Raw genomic sequence first — 12141 nt, forward strand, 5'->3', positions numbered from 1 at the left:
TTTTATCAGTTTTTAACATGGTTAGGTGTATTAAACCCCCCCTGCAGGTTGGTTGTGTGTTGGGGTTTTTTTTGTTTGTTTGTTTTTTAGTATCTTGTATGTACGGTTGCGTGAAAAATAAGATTCCTCCCAATTTTCAAGAGACACAGTATTTTCGACATCTTAACAAAAAGAAATTCTATGGCTCTTGCTACCAAAACTGTATAGATTTTTAATTTTTATTAGCTTTTGCATATTTTTTCATATTCTTCAATGTGAAATAATTTAAGGCAGTTTTACTTGCTGATCTGAAGATCTGAACTTGCTTTTCTTCAGGAGGATGACTTCTTCAGAAAACATACATGTAGTGTTCAATATTTGAATTTGCTTATCTTTATAGGCTAAGAATTAAATAAGCATTGTTTTACTTTTCTTCAAAACATGTCTAAAAAACTGGTCTCATTTCTCATTTTAATAAACTTTTTCCTTAATCTTTTAAAAACAGACGCTAGCATATGGCGATATGAATCACGAGTGGATTGGCAATGAATGGCTCCCTAGTCTGGGGCTTCCTCAGTATCGCAGCTATTTCATGGAATGTCTTGTCGATGCTCGAATGCTGGATCATTTAACTAAAAAAGATCTGCGTGGGCAACTAAAAATGGTGGACAGCTTTCACAGGTGAATAGATTTAAGTTGGAGACCTAACTTATAGTAAATGTTTCTGTTACCTTGAAATGTTTTTTTTCTAATTTTTTTTCTTTTCTAAACAGAAACAGTTTTCAGTGTGGAATTATGTGCCTACGAAGACTGAATTATGATCGAAAAGAACTTGAAAGAAAAAGAGAAGAAAGCCAGAATGAAATTAAGGGTTAGTGCAATGTCTTGACCTCAGTCTGATTCTAATGTGTTTTCACTGATCTGCCTCGAAAATTTACTTAAAAATTATTTATAAAATACCAAGTGTTAAATACAGGAGATGTGTCTGGATGCAGGCCCCAAACAGTGAGTCATGAAACACATCATTAAATCATTTGCTCATGTAGAGATGTGCTGCAAATGCAGGCATTCTTGAAACTATTACTGCTCTGAAGTTTGAAACAAAACTAAATGTGTTAGGAGGATGACAGTTTTAAAAAAGCATTTGGTTTTTTTGTTTGGTTTTCTTCTTTTTTTCCTGTTCTGACCCAGTAACTTTGCATCTACATGATTTTATTGTTGTTAGTGCCTGGTAATTTTATTACCCAGCACTTTATAAAAAAAAATATGCAGGTGACTTAGGTGTTTATATCTTCCAGATTCATGGTGATCATTGAACAAGAGAGGAGGAAGAACAAAAAGCAGTGTGGGGATTCACAGTATTTTCCAAGACTTCCCATAGAATTTTTGTCCCTGTCTAATACCAGAAGTCTTTTCTGATGTCTTAGACTAACATTTTAGGGTTACCTTGTACACAGTTTGCTTAGAAAGCTCTGTGCCTGCTCTTCCCCTTTCCTTTTAAAGTGTTGGTACATTTTGGTGGTTATTCTACTAATTGTGCCTGCGAAAGTGTTAACTCCTGGGAATGAACTGGCATGAAACAGGTCTGTGTTGTGGCTGGCAGGCCTTTCTTTAGCCTCCTAAATGGTATGGCAGCATCTCTTGCCTATGGGGTATTGCTGCTTGGAACATGTAACTTTTAAATTCCTTGTGGGAATTGTTTGGGAAGAATGCTAGCTGACACAAGCCAGAAGCATGCTGTGAATCATTGTAACAGTTCCATTGGTATAGACATTCCTGAGTAGTGTAGAAAAACTTACTTGTGAGAACGTAGTTTTTGCTTTGATATTTAGGCTGAACATGTAAATGCTGCTTTGTGATGTTTTCCTTGAAAAAAATTGAAGAGGAGAGCGTATTGATTGTTGAACTGCTACAGTATGAAGTGCCTTCCAGTAAACTTTATAATATGTTTACTTTCCACTTCAAATTTATGATTGTGGAAGAGTGTAGTAGTATGCATACACAAGCTGAATGTAAGCCTGTGTTACTAAATTGAGCACCTTCAGAACTTAAAGATAGCTGAGATTATAAAACAAATAATAAAGCTTTAAACAATAATAAATCTTTTCTGTCTACATTCAGTAGGAGGTACATGAGAAACTGTTATAAGTTTTTTGTGGTTTTGGGGTTTTTTTGAGTAGTAAATTTTTTCCCCAAAATATTTAATCTGTTTTGGGTGATGTTCAAGCCCCTAAGTGGCTGTGTAAAATAGCAGATCCTGTGTTCCCCATCTGCATCAACGCTATGCCCAGCTGAACTTGTCTCATAGCTGTGACTGTAGTGATTGAGCGAGGACTATTCCTTCTGGGTGCAAGGAAAACTACTGTATGGAAAGGATCTAACACTGAGTGGTGGAGTTGAAGCATGAAGTCTTCTTGCTGATTGAGTATTTCATGCACACCAAAAAGGCAGGGGCAGATTAGATCACAACCTAAATGTTAAATAGTAGCCCTCAAGGAATTTTGTTATTTGACATCATTTATCATGAATTCTGTATATGTGAAAATCAACCTTAACACAAGCATACAGATGAAGAAAGGACTGTGGGTTTTTTATTCAGAAAAGTTGTCTTGTTCTAACTAGGGCAACTTGTTTTTTTCTCCATAGATGTCCTTGTCTGGAGCAATGAAAGAATGATCCATTGGGTAGTGTCCATTGGTCTTAAAGAATATGCGAATAACCTTATAGAGAGCGGCGTTCATGGTGCACTTGTGGCCTTAGATGAATCATTTGATTACAATGCATTAGCTCTCTTATTACAAATACCCACTCAAAACACACAGGTAAGCAAGAAGTAGTTGCTTTATGGTCGATAGGATTTTTCTCCCCTCTAGGAAGGTTAAAAATGGAACTGAGTGTTTCTTTTCTTAGGTAAGTGCATGTCTCTCTATTCCCAGCTCTAAAAACATCAGAAATGAAAAGTTGTCCATTATCCTATAAAAGAAAAACATAGAACTATGCCTTTCTTACTGTTTTCTTACTGTTACTAACAATTCTGGTTGATAAATTTGCTTGAAAAAAAATACTGTTTGAATATTTTCCTCATAGCCGTGCTTCACAACATTAGTGTAAAACTCATCATTTTTGTTGTTTGCTGGTTTTTATTCTGGAATCAGTTTGAGTCAGAAATTGTGAACTTTCGTGTCACAACTAAGGGGAGGGAGAGCTGTTAAGTCTTCCTTAAGTTTTTAATGTTACAAATTAAATTGTAATTTTTCAAGTACTAAGTATGTTTATTAATCTGATAAGAAGTATTGAAAAACTTGGGTTATATTAAATTCTAAAAATTACTCTAGGTTACTAATCACTATTCTGGAATTTCCATTTCTTTCATACTATTTTCAGGCTCGTGCTGTTCTGGAGAGGGAATTTAATAACCTTCTTGCTATGGGCACTGACAGAAGACTTGATGAAGTAAGTTGCTTGAGCTGTTGACTCATTTTATGGTCCTGAGAACTTTATCAGAACTGTTAAGCCAAAGAATTTATCTTAAACTTTTTTAAGGTATTGACAGAATAGTGACAGAAATTTTAACTTGAAATTCTTTGTCTTCAAGAGTTTCTGAATATGGCAGGTTTTGTGCAGTTAAGTAAGGTGACTTTGAATATGAAAGTATTAACATGATTTGCAAATTTGTCTTTTGCAGCTTGTGTGGTTACTATATAATAGCAGCACTTTGGACTGAATCTTTTTTTTTCTAAAAAATCTCAAACGTGGGAAAATTTAGTGACCAGTGTTGCAGATGAACAAGCTGTAATAGAGAAAGCACATTTCAAACCTTTGTCCTAACGAGCAGTATTTTGAATAGTTTCAAGTGTTTTTCAAGAAAGCTTGTGGTGTTAATATCCATTAATACTGATATGGATGACCACCAGGTATGCTTACACATTAAAGTAATTTCTGTTGGGCAGCCTGTGATCTTACAGGATATAAACCTAATTTAAATGTAATGACTATAAAACTCTACACAAACTAGGTGTGAGACTTTACTTTGTAGACCCTTGAACCCATAGCATAAAGGAGAGAGTATTACATCTTTAACTTTTTAAGTTGCTCTATGCTGTAACACCAGTTTCAAGCTGGTGTTCCTTCCCCAGGACAGCCCTAACTCTGTGCTGCCGCCTCTTTGGTCCTAATGGGAGTTTACGTTGGTGGAACTGGTTCAGAATGAGACTAAAGTGGCAAATCCCTAAGGTGGCTAACCAGATCAGGGAACCAGTCCATGATCTCTCAGAAACATTTGCGTTCGTATGAGGAAGAGGGCAGGGGAGGGGTGAAAGTGCTGGCTTGAACTACTGTTGGATCGGTGAGGTGAAGCATACACCAGTACGCTGAGGAAGGATGCTGCTGTGACAGACCTTGACTGGGTTTTGTGTTCATGTTTTGCCTTATGGACTCATTGCAGCCCTTTTCTGGCACATTCTGACAGCTCTGTTCTCAATATACACCTCTGCTAAGGTTTTAATAACATCATCAGAAAGCAGCTTGATAGTTTTCTAAGGTCTTTCTCCTTAGTGATTCCAAACTGCAAGAGAAGGAGAGTTGAGGGAGCAGATGTTTGCTCTGTTCTAGCAGCACAGGGCAGTTTGATCACAAAGATCCCTTCAAATAATGTACACACTTGTCTCCTAATTTTAAAAAGGGGATAAATAGTAAGTAAAATGTCATTCAAAGAATTGAACTGTTTCTAAAGCTAAAGATGGCAAATGGAGATGCCCGATGGGTGTATTTGCAATTGGCACGATACCTTCACTGCAAAAGACATTTTTGGAAGCGGGACTTGGACTGTTGTGTGTAGTAAATGCAGTATTGTATTTCTGAAGTGGAATATTACTTCAGAGATTCAGATATCTTAATGAGGGGGGAAATGCACTTGAGTAATTGCAAGTTTACCCAAGTGCTTAAGCAAAACACTGCACGGCAATATGGTATTCATTACACTTTTTTTTCCCCCACCCCCCACCCCTCACTATCTCTTCCTGTAACTTGTAGCATGAGAAAGTGCAATAGCTGTATCATCATTCCTGTAAGACAAATTGAAGGTTAAAAGCAATTGTTCAAATTAAGCCTCTATATATCAGTGTTCCCAAAGCAGCTTTTATGATCTGCTCCACTCCTCGTATCCCTTAAGAATGAGTGATGTGACACCTAGGAATTACTGCAAATCATGAAGTACAAACATCTGAAGTACAAAACGTTTTCCTAAATGTGCCGAGCATGTGAATTTCCATAGTTACTGAGCTGAAAAGCCTACACACTAGCAAGTGAACACAGATTATTGCAAATGAAGACCTCTGCTGCTGTTGCACCTGAACCATTCTGAAAATTAACTCATTCAGTGGTGTGATACATTTACTTAAGGTTGTTGGTAATCCTTTTAAAGTCAGTAACAATCCTACATTTTTTGAATTGCTAACGATGTTTATCAATATAACAGGATGACGATAAGAGCTTTAGGAGAGCACCTTCATGGAGAAAGAAGTTTAGACCAAAGGACATAAGAGGTTTAGCTGCTGGATCGGCAGAGACTCTTCCTGCAAATTTCAGAGTTACGACCTCAATGTCTTCACCTTCTATGCAGCCAAAGAAGATGCAGATTGATGGTATTGATTTTGTATTATTTTAAGCATGATGCACTTTTTTGCTTGAGATTCAGGGAAATTAAGTTCAAATTACCTTTTTGCTGCATAAAAGCATCTGCCTTGTGCATGGTTGTGTATATAACGCTGTGTTTAACCATAGGGTGCTTTTTAATTTCAGGAAGCTGTACTAGATGTAGAGGGTTTTTTTTCACTTATTGGAATAACAAACTGAGAATTATAGGTAGAAATTTATTTTAAACTAGGAAAAGAAAATGACATTTTAGTAGAAGTCTTTTAATCACATGATGCATAATTTCTAATTAGCAGCAATTAGATCAATATAAGTCCCACTTCTGAAATGCAGTAAAATGCATTCCAAAATGATATAAGTAATTTCCCTTGGATAATTTTGAGATTATTAAAACTTGAGTAAAACATGCATTACTCCTCCTGTGGTGGTCACTTAAGTATTGATCATACGTGAAATCACAGCTTCATTGCTGTGTGCTTAATGATCTATACATACATGTGTGTGCATGCATAGGTATGTATTAAAAAAACCCAAACCCAGCAAGCCCCAGCTAGAAGTGGAAGTTGATCACCTGCCACGTGAGGTATCTTGTCTGTTTCAAAAGTCTTTTTAGTACCATGAGAATAAATTTTTACTTGAATTTGCTTTACAAAGCACAAGTAAAAATAAATGGAAAATGTATTTAATTGGAACAGACAGGATGAGAACTTCAGCAGAACTTGGTTCTGAAAATTGTATTTAGGAGTAAAAACTCAAGGAGTAAAGCAACCTTTGCATTGATATTACTCTCTAAAATGTGAGCTGTTTTAAATTTTAAATATTGCCTCTAGCACAAAATATTCTTCAAGAATTAATGTGGAAAATTGTGTAAATTAAGATAAGTGAAATCTTTACCATGTAAAACCCTTTTTACAATACAAAAAACCAAAACAACAGAAAAGAAAAATATAAACCTTATAAAAAATAGACAATAAATTACTTAAAAAAAAGTCTTTATCAGTTTTTGTGTGCTAGTTGGCATGCAGAATTTTTAAAATTCTTTTTGTTAGCCACTGATACTAGAAGCGGTTAATACGTAAACTGTAAAATAAATTTGGCTTTCCTGACTTGTAACCTTAGTTTGGTGAGTACCATGGCTGTAATCACATTGCTGTGATGTTTTTTTGGGGTTGTTCTTTTTGGTTTGGGGTTTGGGTTTTTGTTTCTTTTTTTTTTGTTTTTTCAAAACTAACATGCATGCTGTGTTCTGCATGTTTCTTCCCATGCTTCTTGAAATAGGCAGTGTGTCAGGAACACAAAGATTGGATTCTGCTACAGTAAGGACCTACTCCTGTTAAAGCCTTCTCCTGGTGAGTAAAGTTGATAGGTATAATAGTAAAGCAGCTATTGATGAAATAAAATGTCAGGTATTGTAACACAATGAATTTACACACTTACAAAGCTATTTTAAGTTTTCAGGGTAGACTGTATATTGAAAATCCAGAGTTTTATTTCCTACAATCAAGACTATGTGTGTTTAAATAATTTTGTAAATACTGTATACTTCTGAGGGTGTTTTTGAACAGTCTCAAAATGTACCCCTGCTAAATAGCTATGTAGGAAACATTGAAATCAAAGGTTGGATGAAACGGCTAGTGAAAGTGGGGAGGAGAGAAGGAAATGAAATTATTTTCTTCCTTTTAGATGCCTAATTAAGTGTGTGACACTGCTGTTCAGATTATCGGTCTTTCAAGAGTCTTTGCTTCTTCAAAGTTATCCCACTACAATATACTTCAATATTGAATTGTTATGGGGTAATTGCATAGTTTTCCAATTCTTGGATATTTCCTGCTGTTGTGGTTGCTGAGGTTGTCTGGTTGGATTTAGCTACCTGCAGCCTAAATTTGGGGGAGCTGTGAACAGTGCTGACGATAAAAGGCAGCTTGACAACACAAGGGTGTTGTAACACAAGATACATGCATTCTGGCTTACAAAAGATAGGCAGTCCTGTCTTATTCCAGGGTTTGGAATTACTTTTCTTCAGCAGCCTCTGCTGTATTTTCTCATGGAACAATATTTCTCTTGTTTTGCAAAGTCTGGAAACTAGATTTCTTTACTATACTGGATTTTAAAAAAAAAAATAATCCAGTGAATCTTTTTCTCACGATCTATATCTTCCACAGGCTATAAATTGCCTGTCTCTTCTGCTTACAGCTTCTTTCCTTTCTTCTCAACAGTAACATCCCTATCAACTCGTGTATTGGCTGCTTTTTCTTCAAATTCTGAACCTTTTTGCCAATGCAAGTTTAATTCTGAAGAGTTCTTATGTATGAAGTGTTAAGAAGGGAAACTCCTCTGCAAATAGCAGCTCAGACCATGTGGATCTGTCAGTTCATAGTCTCACAGGGTATCTTAAAATTTTTTTTAGTTTCAAGAGATAGAAGTTTTAAGTCTTCTCTCCACCAAATTCTCCTCACTGTTTTGGGATTTTCTATGGTCAGATGGCCTAGGATGAAAATGTAGAAGCAGAAATATTTGACCTCATGGGCTTTACTTTTATTGCAACTGAAGATTATAGAAGGCAGTAAAATTGTATACATCATGGCATGGCAATAATTCAATGCATGACTGCTACACTACTGAGCTGTTTGTGAGAAACGTAGAATGAAACATTTTTGAAAATACTGCTAATGGAATTTTTTTGTGCTTTTTCTTTTTGTGTGTTTTTTGTTTGTTTTGTTGTTGCTTTTACAGTTTACCCACACTATTTCTACCGGTGATATGCAGCATTTGAACATTTGGAACCCTTAACTTGTTAATACTTGTTAAATGGACACTTTGAGATATTTTATTACAGAGTTTTTAATTAGCAAATAAATTCATGAGTACTATAGAGAAAATATTTTAGAATCTAAATGTTTCTTATATTTATGTGACTTCTCATTTATATAGTTACTTACTTTTTCTGTTTCTATTCAGTCTACAAATCAAACCATTGCTGATTTTTTATTCTAATTTTAGTCCTTCCAACTGAATGTACTGTAATGCTTGTATGTATATGTCCCTATAAGTAATATAGGGTTTTTGTAAATTATGCAGTTACTGTAATTATCATTGTTTTTTAATAATGAAACTGAAGGTGAAAGGATTTTAATACCTTTGTAAAAGTATCATGACACCAAGCAGTATATATTTTGTCTTTTGGAAATGTTAGCTTAGATCTGAAAACAAGTCCAGCTTTTTTTCAGGTAAGCATATGTTGTTGTAAAAGGTATGGTACATGATTATTGTTCTTTTCAGAACTGTACCTTTCCACAAAGATGACTTGTCGGGTAGGGAGAGCTTGTCTTTATTTAAAATATAACTTGTTTTAAAAGCTGGGAAGAACTATGACGCTACGGAACATGTTTTAGAAGTTTGACTCTGTCATAACACTCTCTGCTGTATTTGTATAGCGTTACCTTCACAGTGACTGAAAACAAGCCATAAATCAAGAACTCTTTTTATTTTTCTTTTTCCTTAACTGAGGAAGATAGAGTTCGTAATAATTCCTGGTCGTAATCCACAGGCCACGGAGAGTTTTTGTCCTAGCTCTTTTTGATTGCAAACACTTGTGGAAAGATGCTGTTGAAACTAGTTTTAATGGACCAATCGTGAAGCACTGCAGGCTCATGTCAAACGAGCGGTGAAAGATGAAGGTACAATGGGCTGAAATCTAAAGCAGTGCAACTGCTAATAAAGGCCTTACTTTTCTTATGTAAGTCATCATTTGTGTTTTGTAAAGTTGTTCTAAAGAGTTGTCTGGACTTTAATTTTGATGGTTGTAGCCATTTTGGACTATATGAGTAGAAAATGTATCCAACACTTGTAAATGGCATATTAAAAAGCCAGCAAAAATCTGTTCAGATGATGCATTATTTATTATGCAACAATATATATAGCATGTCTTTTTTCCTATATTGTTTTCCACTTTTAACTTGCTTGTAAAACTGAAATTCATTGTTACTGTTCTGTTTTTCTATTAATCTTTTGTGTATTTTCAGATTATGTAACAGTATGTACAGTCTACTTTTGAACTATTTTTATCACAGTATTATTTATTGCTTTCTTTCAATAAAGTACTGATGCATTTTCCACTGCCAATAAAACACTATTGAAAAGCTAAGATTTCATTGTATGCAGGCAGATACTTTTGCGGTGAATGGATGTTGTCAATAAAGCATCTTTATGATTGTATGCTGCTCTGTAGATCTTGTTTCAAATGATGACTTCTCTCCAGTAGAAAAATGTTCCATTAGATGTGACATTTTCTTTGGAATTGTTCAAGTTCACATGGGTTAATCAGTTTTTGAGAAACAGCTTTCTGAAGAGAACTGCTTTATTTGCCTACTTCTACTCGTAACTAGAGCTATGGTTCACTTTTAAAAATAGTATCAAAACCTATCATGCAGCTTCAGCGTGTTCTGGTTCACGTGACAAAGATTGAAGTGCTGTTGTGTAGAGCAGCAATGGTTGCTTTGTTAATAAAATGAGGTTATGACCATAGTGATGCCTGGGGAGCAATACAAGAGTCGAGGGAACCAATGCAAAATCGGGTCACAACAGTGCTGTTTGTGTCAATTTTAATATATTTGTAAACCATTTCTTATGTAGAAGAAAAGACAAGAAGGATAAAGTTACAGAATAACCGAAGCAGTAGCGAAGCGTATTTCATCATGTCCTCTAGATCAACAGCAGGATGTGGAATGCATAGAATGGAGAAATATTGTGATTGATGCTTTAAACATTGTTCAATAATGCATCTCTGTTTGTCTGGCTTGTTATGTGAGTTGTGATCTGATCATTTGCAGTCTCTTCTATATTTTCAGAGAGTTCATCTTTCTAGAAAAAGCAAAAATGAAACTGCAGAAGGAGATCTTGACTCACTGTTCAGCTAAACACTGTTTAGAAAAAAATTGCATAGACATTTCTGGTCACTGATATTGATAGCGTAAGTGTTCAAAGTCATGTATTGTTGCTTCTCAAAAGTGAAAACAATGCGGAATAGACTTGTAAAATGTGAAAAGAAAATACGTTTATTGTTTTTAAGGCTGTAAAACCTTAACTGTTATTGGAACAATGGAATTGACATGAGAGCTAGAATAAATGAGTGAAATAGAAAAAGCTTTCACGAACTGGCAAAAATGTGTGTTGACTTCCTTCTGAATTATACAGCAAGGCTATCTCGGAGAAATCAATCGAAACAATTCTCACTCAATTTTAATACACCACCCCACCCCCAAAAGGAAAACATGCAACTGGATGTTTAAAAGGCATATGCGTATGTTACAGTAATCTTTATATAAAGCTTGGTTAAATATAACTTTCTGTAAATTGCCAAATGTCTTTTAAAGGTTTTCATTGGAAAGTGCTATAAAAATTAAAGTATGCATTTTATCTGCAATAGGAGATGAGTTATCTCAGATAATTCTATGAACTTGAACATTTTGCATGTTTAGAGGGCAGGGAATCTCAGAACGGATGTTATAACTTCATCTTTCTCCTTTCAGAGTGATGTAGAATTAAAGAGGTTGCTTTTGTGGCGGGTTTTTTTCATGCCAAAACTTGGAGCAGGGAACATGTGAAATAGTTCAAAGCGGAATTTATGCTCTGTATTGGGTAGACTAAGAATTGGGAGGGAGGGGCAGCAAAACTAGTTTTCAAGTAAGTAAAAATTGACAATCTTATGCATGACGGGCAATATTTTTGTTGAAACCGAAGAGTTATTTTGCCTTTAAAAGGAAAGTCTCTTCACTTCTTGATAACTCTACCAAAACTACAACCTTGAAATTACACTCCTTAAACTCCAGTTATTCTCACTTGTTTTAATTTCATTTTTTGTTAATAGTAATGTTGGAAAAAAAGAAAAAAAGGCAACTGTAGTCTAATCCAGGTAGCCGCACCTTCTGGTTTTATATGGCATAGAGCAATGGATATATGAGAAGTTGATCTATAAATGTGTATGTTCCTCACTGTAAATGGAAGAAGTGGCAGAGCCAGAGGTAATGCCAAAACGATCGAGATTCTCTGAGCCTGCTTTCTCCTTTCTATTTTTAAGAATAATTTCAGCCCAATTTTTAAAATATGCTCTATTCCGTTTATAGGGTAAATTACCCTATGTTTAATTAAATAATAATTTAGGCTTTAGGTGAGGTGCTTCTTCCCTACACACCTGATGAAACTGTTCACCTGGATTTTTTTTTCCTCTCTACCTTCTGTTACAGTTTGACTTTGTGTATTTATCTGTAATGTTTTTCGCTAGAACTGCCCCTCCTGGGAGTCTGTTTGCCCTCCTCAAGCCCTCCACCCCCAGCCCCAGGCTGCGGGAGGTGGCTGCTTGCCTGCTGCCCGTTCAGCCTGCGTTTGCCTTCGGGAGCGGCAGCTCAGACCCCCGCGAGCAGGCACATGCCGACCCTTTGCCCAGGGCTAGAGCTGGCAACCCCCACAGGACCGCGTAGTCGCAATTTCCAAACTGTGATGGTGCAAAAGTGA

At 35.7% G+C, this 12141-nt stretch overlaps 1 protein-coding gene across 3 annotated transcripts in view; it reads left to right on the top strand.

Annotated features, from left to right (window-relative positions):
* The window catches only part of PPFIA1 (PTPRF interacting protein alpha 1), a 61234-nt gene extending 50450 nt beyond the window's left edge, over positions 1-10784 (top strand). For all 3 annotated transcript variants that reach the window (XM_055814597.1, XM_055814596.1, XM_055814598.1), the window contains 7 exons: positions 485-660; positions 753-850; positions 2626-2801; positions 3364-3432; positions 5456-5621; positions 6910-6980; positions 8365-10784. In XM_055814597.1, coding sequence (XP_055670572.1) covers positions 485-660; positions 753-850; positions 2626-2801; positions 3364-3432; positions 5456-5621; positions 6910-6968 — 744 coding nt within the window. In that variant the 3' untranslated portion in view covers positions 6969-6980; positions 8365-10784. The remainder of the gene's footprint in view (positions 1-484; positions 661-752; positions 851-2625; positions 2802-3363; positions 3433-5455; positions 5622-6909; positions 6981-8364) is intronic.
* The last annotated feature ends 1357 nt before the right edge of the window (positions 10785-12141 follow it).

This window comes from Falco peregrinus, chromosome 9, assembly GCF_023634155.1.
Source record: "Falco peregrinus isolate bFalPer1 chromosome 9, bFalPer1.pri, whole genome shotgun sequence".
Taxonomy (NCBI): Eukaryota; Metazoa; Chordata; class Aves; order Falconiformes; family Falconidae; genus Falco; species Falco peregrinus.